The sequence below is a fragment of the Miscanthus floridulus genome, chromosome 1 (assembly GCF_019320115.1).
Source record: "Miscanthus floridulus cultivar M001 chromosome 1, ASM1932011v1, whole genome shotgun sequence".
In the NCBI taxonomy this organism is placed as follows: domain Eukaryota; kingdom Viridiplantae; phylum Streptophyta; class Magnoliopsida; order Poales; family Poaceae; genus Miscanthus; species Miscanthus floridulus.
The window spans coordinates 156,454,839-156,470,060 of record NC_089580.1 but is presented as its reverse complement, the minus strand read 5'-3'; the positions used below and the strand labels follow the sequence as shown (position 1 = coordinate 156,470,060).

General features: G+C 46.3%; 1 protein-coding gene across 1 annotated transcript; it reads right to left on the bottom strand.

Moving 5' to 3' along the window:
- Window positions 1-2,929: 2,929 nt before the first annotated feature.
- LOC136499147 (indole-2-monooxygenase-like) lies at window positions 2,930-5,083 on the bottom strand. Its single transcript, XM_066494843.1, has 3 exons — window positions 4,485-5,083; window positions 3,977-4,411; window positions 2,930-3,897 (listed from the first exon to the last, which is right to left on the bottom strand). The coding sequence occupies exons 1-3, from the start codon at window positions 5,037-5,039 to the stop codon at window positions 3,271-3,273; spliced, it is 1,617 nt and encodes a 538-aa protein (XP_066350940.1). The 5' UTR covers window positions 5,040-5,083; the 3' UTR covers window positions 2,930-3,270.
- Window positions 5,084-15,222: the final 10,139 nt, after the last annotated feature.

The following is a 15,222-nucleotide window of genomic DNA, read 5'->3' as shown; positions in this document are numbered from 1 at the left end:
ACTGCATCCCTGAAACATGCTAGCTCTTCCATCACTTCAAGCAGTGCATCCACATCCACATCTGACTCCAACTCAATTTCTGATGTGTCTTGATAAACATCCTGTAGGCTTCTAAATCTCTATGGCTCATTGTCTAGATCGTCATTGTCATCTAGATCCATTGATACTTGATTCCACCATGAACCCTAAGATAAATTCTGTGGTGTTGCACTTTGTACTATTGTTGTCGGACTGTGAATAGTCACTGGCCGATTCCTAGCAGCTGCTGATTTAGAGCCACCTACTGCCACTGAATGTTGTCCACCACTAGAAGCTCCCCATGAATCACCTGTCTAATGATCACCTTGTGCATTGCCATCATCAACATCTATTGCAATGGCATGAGGAAAGAATTGACCTCTCACCCTCAACTATTTCTAAAAAATCTTGAACTTTTGCAGCATCCTAGCTCCATATCTCTGTCTTCTCAAACACAACATCCCTGCTAACCATAATTTTGTTGCTTTGAGGGTTGAACATCTTGTGAGCTTTATTGCCTTCTTTTATGCCAAAATAAACCATTGGCATACTTCTATCATCAAGTTTTTTTTAAATGTGACACTCCTGGTCTGACATGGCCCTAGCACCCAAAAATCCTCAAGTGTCCAAGATGTGGCTTCCTACCATTCCATGCCTCATATGGAGTTCTGTCACCCATTGCCTTAGTTGGTAACCTATTCAACAAATATACTGAATGCCTGACTGCTTCTACCCAAAACCTTCTAGGAATCTTCATGCTTTTCAACAAAGCTCTTGCCATTTCCATAACTGTTCTGTTCTTCCTCTCCACAACACCATTTTGTTGTGGTGAGTATGGAGCTGTGAGCTATCTCCTGATTCCAGCTTCATCACACACTCCCTGAAACACACCAGCTAAGAACTCTCCTCCTCTATTTGATCTTAGTACCTTGATCTGGTGTCCACAGCTATTTTCTGCCTGAGCTTTGAACTTGACAAAGGCATCCACTGCTTGATCCTTGGATTTCAGCATAAACACAATGCTCCACCTTGTGCAATCATTTATCAACAACATAAAATATTTGTTTCCACCTACAGTGGCTGGTGTGATAGGCCCACACAAGTCTACATGCACCAATTCTAGAGGCTCATCTGCTCTCCAATGTGTTGAGTGTGGAAAAGGTGCTCTAGTCTGCTTTGTAGCCAAGCAAGACTGACATACCTGATCAGGGTTCTGAACCAGTGGTACACCACCTACCATCTCCTTGTCAACCAGTTTTCTCAGATCTTGAAAATTCACATGACCCAACCTGCCATGCCAAAGCCAACCCTGATCTCCCAAACTAGCCAACAAACAAGTAGGATCAACAATTTTTAACTCTATCTTGTATAGTCTGTTTGTTGTTCTTTGCACACACATGATCAATCTAGGTGGGTATTTCTCTAAAACTATGATTTCATCATCATCTATCACAACTTGATGACCAATCTCAGTCAATTGTCCAAGACTAATGAGATTAGTTCTAAGTTTTGGTATGAAATAAACATCTCTAAGTACTCACTGATCCCCAGTTCTCCCCTAAAACAAGATGGTCCCTTTTCCCTGAATCTCAACACCTGAGCCATCCCCAATCCGTACCTTACTAGTGAATGTTTGGTCGATCTCCTTGAATTTCAGCCAATCTTCAGTCATGTGGTTACTGGCACCATTGTCCAGGTACCAGATCTCACTAGTGGGATCCTCATCGCCGGTGAAGTGAAGCTCCAACAGCACCTTGTCCTCATTCAGAGTAACTCCCCTCTGAATCTCTTGTGTCATGCACTCAAGTAGCCCTGGCTCCTCCGTTTCTGCAAGTAGCACTGATGGCTCAACCTCCACCGCCTTAACATGGTGCGCCTCCTCCTCCTCCTTCTCTCCTGGACATTGATTTGCGTAGTGCCCATAGCGATGGTACTTGAAGCACTGGATATGGCTCTTGTCTCATTTGTTATTCCCAACACCCTCCTTTGCCTGATCAGCTTGCCTACCATGACCTCCTCACCCACCACCACGGCCATGCCCACTACCATGGCCGCCACCGTCTCTGCTCCTCCCGGACACCTTGTCGGCCGCCCGCTTCTGCTGAGCTTCCCACTTAGCCTGAATCAGCAACACCTAACCAGTGTCTGATTTAGCACCAACTGCTCTCCGCTTGGTGCGCTCTTCATACACCTTCAACCACCCCACTGCTTCCTCGAACACCAACTTCTTCATATCGTAAAATTGTTCGATCCCGGCGACCACGTTGATGAAGCACTCCGGCATGGTGTCGAAGAGCTTCTTCACTAGTGCGGCATCATCCAACGAACCGCCTATATTCCCATACCTCACTGACATCCTCGTTAGTCTCCCGGTATAAGCATCGATTGACTTGTCCTCCTTCATCCTCATCGCGTCGAACTCACTCTTCAATGTCTGCAGCCGCGCATCCTTGACACGCTCCTCACCGACAAATCTCGCCTTCAGCAAATCCTAGACCTCCTTCCCGGTCTTCTTCGCCGTGACTTGCATCAGCAGATCATCGGGCAAGCACTGAAGCAAGTGCGCTCGCGCCTTCTTGTCTTTCGCCTTTGCCGCTACCGCCGCACCCTACTCCGATGTCTCCCCCGACGGCTCCATGATCTCCCATACTCCCTGGTCCTCCATGATCGCCTGGACACGAATGCTCCAACTGGTGTAGTTGGTTGCCGTCAATGATGGGTAAGTGATCTGCCCACCACCATTGCCACCGCCGCCACCGCCACCACTGCCTCGGTCACCCATGGTGTGGATCAAGAGAGTAAATGCGTGTGATTAGTGGCTCTGATAGCAAATGTTAGAATCAAGGATCACAATCACAGCACAAATATCGTGGTGGCTAGCCTAGATCACAAGAATTGCGCAAGAACATGATGAGCACAATGAGTACACACAGCAACTGTCAGAGGACAGTGCTATTTTGCACAGATGTAGTTGTTGCAGTACAGGCACGGTTACAATGTTTCGGAGGCGCTAACACACTCTCTAAACATCAGGCTACTTATACCAGTAGCTATCACACACACTTGCGTTAATGAAAAACTGCTAAAATTAAGATACAAGATGGCTTCAGTAAACTGGTGCTGAGCGCGCTCGACGTGGGCGCAGTCACCACGGCTCCAACTGTTCCCGCAACTGTCGCCATCATTCAAATTCAAATCTGGTGCTCCCGCTTAACCAGCTAGCCTGCAGCTTCGGTACAGTGAGCAACAGGCTTACACCAACAGTCGGGGAACCAAGAACAGCTTGTGCTTGCGTTGCAGCACGATGCCGAACACCTCAGCCATGTCGATGTCGCACGCCGCCTTCCCCTGCGGCAGCTCCCAGTCGAAGCGATGCACGAGGTTGGCCAGCATGGCCTCGACCGACGCGACACCGAAGTTCACCCCGGGGCACATCCTGCGCCCGGAACCGAAGGGCAGGAGCCGGAAGTCGGCCCCCCTGAAGTCGATGCCTGCCGCGCTGCCACCGTCGAGGAACCTCTCGGGGGCGAAGGCCTCCGGGTCCTCCCAGAAGCGCGCGTCCGTGGAGATGGCCCAGGAGTTGACCAGAACGCTCACGCCGGCCGGGACCGCGAAGCCGTCGACGCTGCAGCTGTCCATGGTGAAGTGCGCCGTCAGGATCGGCGTCGGCGGGTGCAGCCGGAGCGACTCCTTTACCACCGCTTTCAGGTAGGCCATGTCGCGCAGGTTGTCGTCGCTGACGACGGCCCCTTGTCCCCTGGGTACAACGCTCCGTACCTCGGCTTGTAGTTTCTTCATGGCGTCTGGGTTCCGCATGAGCTCAGCGACGGTGAATTCGAGTGCCGCAGCTCCTGTCCCTATTCCCCCCAAGAACACGTCCTGCAAAGATGAGATATTTCATTCTGTCACACATTTTCATGTATATGTAAATAATACACATACAAATACTGCTACTTACAAGCAGGATAGCTTTCATCTGCTCTCTGGTGAGGCCGTACTCGTGTCGAACGGAGTGCAAAATATGTATGAAGTCAACCTCGTTGTCGTCCTTGCTAGGATTACTGGGAACACTCGACTCGTGGTCCTGAATAAGCCTGTCCAGCTGCTCGTCCCACCGTCTCCTCAGCCTCTTGGATTTGGCACGGACCGCCCTACTGAGCACGCCGAAGCGAGCCAGGAACGGGAAGAACTCCTCGACGTTGAAGCCGCCCAGCAGCGGTGAGGTGTCGCTGACGAGCTCCCGGAACAGCTTGTTCCGGCCCTCGCCCCGGAAGGACTTGCCCATCACGGCGCGGCACGCCAGGTCGTTGGCGAACGAGCCGAACAGCTCACCCATGTCCACCGCCGCTCCTGCCGCCGCAGCCTCGCCAATCCTGGCCATCACCGCGCTCACCTACGCACCACACACACCTCACATATGTTTGCTTCCAAGGTTATATATATATTTCGATCGTACGTAGTCTTACCTCTTGTTCGCGGGCGATGCGGAGCGCCTGCACCCTCCTGACGGTGAGCAGGTGCGTGGTGATGAGCTTCCTGGCCCGCCGCCAGTAGTCCCCATACGGCACGAAGCCGACGTCGGAGGGCCCGTACATGACCACCTCGGCCACGAGGGAGTAGGGCCGGGACGCGCACACGCGATCGTGCGTGCGCAGCACCGCCTCGGCCGCGCGCGGCGACGACACGACGAGCACTGGCATGGCGCCGAGGCGGAGGAGCATGACGTCGGAGCCGTGCTTCCTGGCGAGCCTGCGGAGGGAGACGTGCGGGAGCGAGCCCACCAGGTGGAGGTGGCCCAGGACGGGCAGAGCTGGAGGCGAAGGCGGCGGTAGGAGAAGGTTGTCGTCGTCTAGCTGCGCCTGCGCCTGCCTCTTCCTCGCTCTCCTGTCACTGAACGTGGCCAAAGAGTAGCGTGCGAGCAAGACGCAGAAGAGGAGGAGCATCCATGCTCTTGGAGACCTCAGCTCGTCATGCACCAACGCCAACTGATGTGCTAGGTTTGCCATGGCAATTGATCTCATCAGTGGTTTGGAGCTCTGACCTGCGAGGGAATAAATAAAGCCATCGTTTAACGTTTCGTAGATGGTTTTTCAGTGCTCCACTAACTTTTCTATACAGTATATTGCCCGTATGCTAACGCTACGATAACATTTCGTACATACACATCAAAACAGTCAAAAGACAATTAAACCTCTTGTGTCATCGCCATCACGAGAAGTCTTGGAAACAAAATCATTTTCCAAACAAACTATTATGGTTTACACGGTTGCTATCAAGTGTCAAGTGCCTTGTTGTGCACGCCACCTTGCCTCCTACTGTCCTACATGTGTGACACTGAGGGGAAGAAAATTCGGTGGACACTGGACACAGGTCCTGTCCATCTTGCGTGCAACCCTTTGCCAATGTTGACGCGTCACCAGCAACTGATCGAATTGCATGTCCGGCGCAAGGGGCAGCTCGCTGCAGTGCCTTTCGTGGCGCATCAAGGGCTCAAGATGTCTAGGTACCACATAGGAGCCGCACCTTACGTATTCGCCAAAAAAAAAAAGCCGCACCTTCCGTAACGTGTGATTTTTTTGAGACGCGTGGCAGTCATCAAAGCCGAGGTCTCACAGATGGTGTTTTGCAACGTGTACGCAATTTTGTTTCTCCGTTTGGTTCCTGGGACTTGCTAAAATTTAGGTGGCTGAATTTTAGCTTACTTTGATGTGACGATTATTACATATATTTTATATTAACAATTGAAACTCTAGTTCATTGAAATTATGTAATTATAATCTGAAATTTTTGGTTCCGAGAATAAAAACCTGTTAGACAAAACCACAAATTCGATAAAATCTGATCTGCATTGTCAAAAAAGACAATTAGCAATTTTCAATTGTTTTTATAGTTAAAAACCAAAATTTGATATGTTATGATACAAATACAAATAAAAAATCACAAAAGTAACAATTATATTGTACTAATTGGTTTTGAAATCATCTTAGAATTCAGCTGAAATGTAGTAGAAGTGGATTTGATTTGATGTGACCTTCAAGAATCAAGATCACACTTTAACTACTATAATAATTTCTCTTACTTCCCCTGTAATTGTTTTTGGTTGATTGGAGGGGAGGGATGTGATGACGTAGATTTTTGACACCGTTAGCACCCATCCCACTTAATTGTCATCCATAAAGCCCACCTATTATATATTGTCTCTTTATATCTTTAACTATTTCTCCTTCTCCTATTCTTTTCTTGTCCGTGAAATCTTCTTCCCTGATCCACTCGAAGCACCACATGGAGTGTATTGTGCCTCCCTTGCTGCCGCCCACACCTCCCTTGCCCCAACACGCACCCTGCACCACTGTCCTAGCACCACCGCCCCCTTGCACCGCTAGGCCCAGCTCCTTAGCTCTGGCGCGGGCTTGGCTCGGCTTAAGAAGAAGAGCACCGAGGAGGAGATGGTATGACCGACCACCTGGCAAATACAGGGAAGCAACAAGACCCATAAGGCCAGTATCAGTGGAGGTTTCATCAAAGTTTCATGTGCATTAAATATGCTGATGTGGCACCGTATTAATGAAGAGAGAGGGATGATAAAAGTTTTATAGGAGTAGAGAGGGTCCCATGAGGATGAAACTCTTCGACACCGTTTCTAAAATATGTATGTGTTGAAAACTAGGACATGAAATCCCCACCGAGACTGGTCTAAGAGTCAAGCAACCACAAAAAAGATAAGGCGGCTAGCTGAATTGCTCAACACGCACTGCACTACCCCAATTCGCTCCAACTTTACACAATTGCACCACTCTGCAACTGAAAAAATATTCTATTCTGACCGCTACACAAGCACCACATCACCACTTGCTGATTGCCGAATTGCACTAACATCACTTGGAATACAGAACTATCATTTCGACACACCATCGTCCTTGCTTGTGTCATCGTCACCGACAATGTCCCACATCATCGAACCAACCACTGCCACGCAGGGCTAGCTCTGCCTACTTTCTCAACAAGGGAATATGACCAATTGGACCTATTACCATCACTCCGATGTGTGCTGGGTGCCAAAGATTGAGGAGCCTACAACAGCTAAATGATTCTCAGGTCCAAGGATCAATCAGTCCTATCCCATCATCACTTTGGCCGGTGTTTGGAATTCTAACTTCAATAGTGTCGTTGTTGTAAAATATGTCTCGTCAATGTACTCATGTGAACAGGAAACAAAAACCTAACGATTCTTAAGGCCTCAGCGAATTGGCATCCAACATATATATGTATATTTATTAGGATCATATTTTCTGAATTGCACACTTGAGCAGAAAATCCAATCAATAGCCTGTAGCAACTATATGATCCATGAACCAATCAATCCATTGCCTATCCGACCATCCTAACTCCGATCCTGTTGGTGACGTAAAGTGCACAATATATGATTCTAAGGTCCGAGTAAGGCCTTGTTTCTACCCCAAACCCCTCCCCCCAGTGCACAATAGCTCTGTTCGCTTCGCTGAAAAAACAGCCGAAACACTGTTCCGGCTGATTTGTTGTGAGAGAAAAACATTGTTCCTGCTGAAAAAACAAGCTGAAAAATACGGATTATAAGACAAGCGAACAAGGACAATATATGATTCTAAGGTCCGAGTAAGGCCTCGTTTCTACCCCCAAACCCCCCGCCCGCGCACTGGCACGACACGATGAGCACTGGCATGGCGCCGAGGCAGAGGAGCATGACGTCGGAGCCGTTGCTTCCTGGCGAGCCTGCGGAGGGAGACGTGTGGGAGCGAGCCCACCAGGTGGAGCTGGCCCAGGACGGGCAGAGCTGGAGGCGAAGGCAGCGGTAGGAGAAGGTTGTCGTCGTCATCGTCGTCTAGCTGCGCCTGCGCCTGCCTCTTCCACGCTCTCCTATCACTGAACGTGGCCAAAGAGTAGCGTGCGAGCAAGACACAGAAGAGGAGGAGCATCCATGCTCTTGGAGACCTCAGCTCGTCATGCACCAACACCAACTGATGTCCTAGGTTTGCCATGGCAATTGATGTCATCAGTGGTTTGGAGCTCGACCTATGTTAATTTTAATAAAGCCGCCGTTTAACGTTCCGTCGATCGTTTTTCAGTGCTCCACTAACTTTTCTATACAGTATATTGCCCGTGTGCTAACGCTACGATAACCTTTCGTACATACACATCAAAATAGTCAAAAGACAATAAAACCTCTTGTGTCATCGCCATCACGAGAAGTCTTGGAAACAAAATCATTTTCCAAACAAACTATTATGGTTTACACGGTTGCTATCAAGTATCAAGTGCCTTGTTGTGCACGCCACCTTGCCTCCTACTGTCCTACATGTGTGACACTGAGGGGAAGAAAATTCTGTGGACACTGGACACAGGTCCTGTCCATCTTGCGTGCAACCCTTTGCCAATGTTGACGCGTCACCAGCAACTGATCGAATTGCATGTCCGGCGCAAGGGGCAGCTCGCTGCAGACCTGCAGTGCCTTTCTCCGCGCATCAAGGGCTCAAGGTGTCTAGGTACCACATAGGAGCCGCACCTTACGTATTCGCAAAAAAAAAAAAAAGCCGCACTTTCCGTAACGTCTGATTTTTTTTGAGACGCGTGGCAGTCATCAAAGCCGTGGTCTCACAGATGGTGGTTTGCAACGTGTACGTTTTTTTTAGCCTGGACTTACAGTGTAGAAGTTGCAGTATCTGAACTCTACACAACACATTCACATCATCACACACACGTATACCCTAGAAGCTACAACCTATACACCTCAAACGTCCTTCTGGAGATCACCGAAGCCACACGAGCCTCGCAGACGACGGACACGCCGTAATCCTATTATATCGCCACACGAGTGTACAGGACCTGCACGAAACAAATATGGGGAAATACCCCATGCGACACACGTTCGTCCCAACTGGGAATCGAACCTGGGTGGGCATGCTCCACAACCAGAGACGTTGCCACCGCGCCACGAGCACGAAAATTGTACGCAATTTTGTTTCTACGCTTGGTTCCTAGGACTTGCTAAAATTTAGGTGGCTGAATTTTAGCTTACTTTCATGTGACGATTATTACATATATTTTATATTAATAATTGAAACTCTAGTTCATTGAAATTATGTAATTATAATCTAAAATTTTCGGTTCCGAGAATAAAAACCTGTTAGACAAAACCACAAATTCGATAAAATCTGATCTGCATTGACACAAAAGACAATTAGCAAATTTCAATTGTTTTTATAGTTAAAAACCAAAATTTGATATGTTATGATACAATTACAAATAAAAAATCACAAAAGTAACAATTATACTGTACTAATTGGTTTTGAAATCATCTTAGAATTCACCTGAAATGTAATAGAAGTGGATTTGATTTGACGTGACCTTCAAGAATCAAGATCACACTTTAACTACTATAATAATTTCTCTTCCTCTGTAATTGTTTTTGGTTGATTGGAGGGGAGGGATGCGATTTCGTAGATTTTTGACACCGTTAGCACCCGTCCCACTTAATTGTCATCCATAAAGCCCACCTATTATATATTGTCTCTTTATATCTTTAACTATTTCTCCTTCTCCTATTCTTTTCTTGTCCGTGATATCTTCTTCCCTAATCCACTCGAAGCACCACATGGAGCGTATTGTGCCTCCCTTGCTGCCGCCCACACCCCCCTTGCCCCAACACGCACCCTGCACCACTGTCCTAGCACCACCGCTAGGCCCCGCTCCTCAACTCCGGCGCAGACTTGGCTCAGCTTAAGAAGAAGAGCACCGAGGAGGAGATGGTCTGACCGACCACCTGGCAAATACAGGGGAGCAACAAGACCCATTAGGCCAGTATCAGTGGAGGTTTCGTCAGAGTTTCATGTGCATTAAATATGCTGATGTGGCACCATATTAATGAAGAGAGAGATGATAAAAGTTTCATAGGAGTAGAGAGGGTTCCATGAGGATGAAACTCTTCTACACTATTTCCAAAATATGGATGTGTTGAAAACTGGGACATGAAATCCCCACTGAGACTGGTTTAAGAGTCAAGCAACCACAAAAAAGATAAGGCGGCTAGTTGAATTGCTCAACACACACTGCACTACCCCAATTCGCTCCAACTTTACACAATTGCACCACTCTGCAACTGAAAAAATATTCTATTCTGACCGCTACACAAGCACCACATCACCACTTGCTGATTGCCGAATTGCACTAACATCACTTGGAATACAGAACTATCATTTCGACACACCGTCGTCCTTGCTTGTGTCATCGTCACCGACAATGTCCCACATCATCGAACCAACCACTGCCACACAGGGCTAGCTCTGCCTACTTTCTCAACAAGGGAATATGACCAATTGGACCTATTACCATCACTCCGATGTGTGCTGGGTGCCAAAGATTGAGGAGCCTACAACAGCTAAATGATTCTCAGGTCCAAGGATCAATCAGTCCTATCCCATCATCACTTCGGCGATGGTTGGAATCCTAACTTCAATAGTGTCGTTGTTGTAAAATATGTCTCGTCAATGTACTCATGTGAACAGGAAACAAAAACCTGATGATTCTTAAGGCCTCGGCGAATTGGCATCCAACATATATGTATATTTATTAGGATCATATTTTCTGAATTGCACACTTGAGCAGAAAATCCAATCAATAGCCTGTAGCAACTATATGATCCATGAACCAATCAATCCATTGCCTATCCGACCATCCTAACTCCGATCCTGTTGGTGACGTAAAGTGCACAATATATGATTCTAAGGTCCGAGTAAGGCCTTGTTTCTACCCCCCCCCCCCCCCCCCCCCACTCCCCACCCTAGTGCACAATATGTGATTCTAAGCTCCGAGTAAGGCCTTGTTTCTACCCCAAACCCCGCGCCCGCGCCCCCCACGATACTACATTTTCAAAAACTAAAACTCAAGTACTAATCTTCTGCAAAGATTTTCAGTGAATTAACATTCGAGGTTTATATGCTGTGTTTTATTTTTTTGTGTCATCTTCTTTCTGAAGTGCGACACTGGAGCAGAAAATCTTACCAGGAGCCCATAGCAACGGAATGATCCACTTATCATTAGTTATAGTCAATTGTCTATGAGACTATGACGACTCATGTACACTCATCTGGAATCCAAACTTCGATCTTGTTGCTGACGCAACACTAGTATTTGGTCTACGTCGTCGAGAAATATAAAAGCACTTCTCCTATATTTTAGGTGCCTCAATTTTTAAGATAATTTCAGACAAAACTCTTGTATGACCAACTAGTGCAAGTAAAGTGTTACTTTTATGACTTGTTATTTGTATTTGTATCACAATATATCAAATTTTGATTTTTGTCTAACTATAGAAACAATTGAAAATTATTAATTGTCTTGTGCCAACGTAGATAAGATTTTATTGGATTTTTGTGATGTTGTCTAATGGGTTTTTTATTCTTGGAACAAAAAATTGCAGCTTATGTTTATATAATTACAACAAACTAAAGCTGCAATCTTTAATATAATAAAATATATACAATAATCGTCGCCTAGAAGGAAGGTAAAACAAGTCCCTTATATATGAGCTAGTTTGGAAACTCCAATCCCCTAAAATCCACGACTTTTCTCGTGGTGGGAAATCCATGTGAATATTATTTGAGTAACCTATTTATTTATTTATGAAGGGTTTTTCATTCCTGGGTGTGCCTTCTCTTTGCTTCTAAATTAGCCCTATACCCTATATTATATAGAACTACTGTTCTGTAGCTGGCCATAGAATAACTTATTCTGTAGCCACTTTGAGTTATGATAATTACTATGTTAATTTATGAGATTATAGTAACTCCTTACTAAGTGGTTTACTATAAAGTTATGGTAAATATTCCCATGTGTTATAGTAACCCAACTATCGTAAATATATATTGACATTATGGTAAATTAGTATATAAAATTATGGTAAATAGAGGTGGCTACAGAATAACTTATTTTGTAGCCGGCTGCTGAATAGCCTCTCCCTATATATATATATATATATATATATATATATATATATATATATATATATATATATATATATATATATATATATATATATATATATATATATATATATATAATATGTGTGTGTGTGCGCGCGCGAGATGCATGGACGACCATAGAAGCACTAGAGGAAGACGGCCCTCGAAACTCAAGAACACAATGCGAACACGTGGAAAATTTTTTGTGCTGCCAAGGGCACAGCGTTTTCTGTTGTTCTTTTCTCTAGTATATATATATAAGAAAAGCATAAGTACAAGATCATGCCCATGAACACCACGACGTTCGCGCGCACCACGCTCTGCACATGTCGCGCCATCCCACGACCAGAGCTTGCCGCGCGCCGTGGCCGGACTCCACTACATGCAAATGAAATAAAGGGAAGTTAGGCCACTGCATGGACTCCACTACATGCATCTGGCTGTACACGACAGATTATTTGATACTAGGCTTTTACATGCATATATAGGGATACAATAAAAGTAGCAACAACGAGATGGTACTCATCAACATATGGTGCGCGTGCCGATTTTTTTTAATTTAAATACTTTTTGAAAACTAATTTTAAATCTAACACGGTCGGTTTTTTTTAAACTAACACTTTTGGCCGCGTCTATTTTCCTGGCGCGGCCAAATGCCTATGCCGCGCTATGCATGGTGGCACAGTAGAGGGCTGATGTGGCGGCGACCGGAATCGCTGACCGCTGACAGGGCAGGGCTTGCCGCGCCACCGATCTTGGCGCGGCACTGCCACGCCCTGATCCGTGGCATGACAGAGCCGAATAAAACCCCCGCCGCGTCCCGCGTCCACCTGCAAGCCCGCCTCTGCTAGAGCGATGAGCTCGCTTAGTCTACCAGTGTCGTCTTCAACCTCATCCGTCTGCAAGCCCGCCTCTACTAGAGCAATGAGCTCGCTGAGTCTGGCAGTGTCATCCTCATCCTCGTTCCCCTCATCAGACAACACAATCGGTGATTCAACGGTGCGACCAGCTCGCTTTCTGTGCTCATCTAACTTCTTTTCCTCGTATCTTGCACGAGCCACCTCTGCAACATGGTCCTCGCTGCATCCAATCCCTTCATATATAAAATGCAATGAGTTAGCAACGTGACTATATTATATTTAAAATCAGACAACGAAAAAAGGCTTCCAAGCACTCACTGGCGCATAATGAAACAACGTGCTCGTTCAAGACCTCTATTTGTACTCTAGTCTCCTCCCTTGCCTCCTTTCTTGCCCTCTCCTCCTATAATGTCATCCGTCTCTTCAATCCCCATTTGACAAGCCCAACGTCGATCGGATTACAAATACCACGTTGTCTAGCAAACTCACACATCTTGTCTTTGTGATGTTTAACGAAAAGGTTGACGTAGTCAGGTCCATATCCCCTCTTTCGTGCAATTACTTGCTTTCCCTTCAGTTTATCCAAGAACTTAGCTTGACCATTATAAAATTTCCACCTGCATTTCCTAGTGCTCTGTTCAAACGATAAATTATATCATATATGTCTTAGCAAAAGAAACAAAATACGATTTCATGGTTACCATAAAAATAACCAACCTCATCATAGTCAATCATATGGCCGCAATAATGGCCTATTCTAAGCTCCGAAGGGACTAGACCATAGTTGGATTTAACACCACATTCGCACTTGACTGACGGTGCTTTGTAAATTAACCTTTCTTTCTTCTTTTGCTTTGCTTTTGGAGGTTCTTCGGGCTATTTGTTCTTAGGACCATACAACCACTCCTTGAAACGATACTTCGCCATTGAATATACCTAAATAACGTGACATTAGTACATGACACATATTGCTCAACATTTCAACACATACACTTTGCACTTACTTCATGCTTGTTTGGACATACAAACTCCAACGTATTGTCAGGGTTTATCACGGCTCGGTCTCCGCAATGGCACAGAGGAGGTTCCTCGAGTCGTCTAACTGTGGCTAAGTGCTTCTTCTTAGTCGTCATTGGAGGGGGGTTAGGGGGAGGTGAAACCCACCGCTCGAAGTGCTCTCGTGGATGTCGCTCTCTCCACCAATCGTCGAAAAGGAGGTACCTGGGGTCAAACTTGTCTGCACCGTCGATCCACCGAAAGAAAAAGCACCTCTCATGGGCCTACACAATAAAATTTTGACAAAATATTAGTAACCTAGTAATACAAATGAAGAAAAAACATATGGAAACAATTACTTATATTAAAATGATTGCATGTGTAGAAGCAACGGGCCGCTGTGTCCGGATGTCTCGATTGAAACACGTCGGCCGGACGACCATAGTCATAGTTAGGGACAGAGAGTTCAGGAGGGACGGGTGCATCTTTGCTAGACTCGTCGGGGTACAATTTTCTAGGACGGCCCCGTTTTCGCCATAACTGCTCCCGAAACATGTATTCCATCTAATAAAACGGTTCAAATTAAATGTTAATCAAAACAACACAAATTAATGTAAAATATAATCATTTACAATGCTACTAAAATAATATAACCGACAATTATAGCAACAAAAAACATGGTAAACATACTTCTAACTAAATAATTAACCTTAACATTGACAAAATCAAACTAATATCTTTCTTCAAACCGTAGACCATAGTTCCCAAACATAATTTTCCTCCTAACCTTAACTCCCATTCATAATATCCTATCCACCATTCAAACAAAAATAAAATATGCGTCATTACCTTGAACGAGGACGAGGAGGGAGGGAGGCGGCCAGGGAATGGAATGGAAGGGAGGGAGGCGGCAATGGAGGGCCAGGCGGGGGGGGGGGGGGGGGGGGGGGGGGGGGTGGCTACCGGCGTTCGTGGTGCGGCGACCAACGTGCTAGGCGGTGGGCTGGCGCGGGCGGACGCGGGCGAGGCGGCCAGACGGCCTTGCTGCTCGGACAGCGGGACTGGCCGCGGGGGTTTTATTCAGCTCTGTCGCGTCACTGCCGCGCCAAGATCGGTGGCGCGGCAGAGCCCTGCCACGTCATCGGTCGCGATTCCGGTCGGCGCCACGTCAGCCCGCTGCCACGCCACCATGCATGGCGCGGCACAGGCATTTGGCTGTGCCAGGATAATAGGTGCGGCCAAAAGTGTTAGTTTTAAAAAAACCGACAATGTTAAGTTTAAAATTAGTTTCCAAAAATATTAAAATTAAAAAAAAAATCTACGTGCCTTAGTAGTACAACTTATATATATAGCAG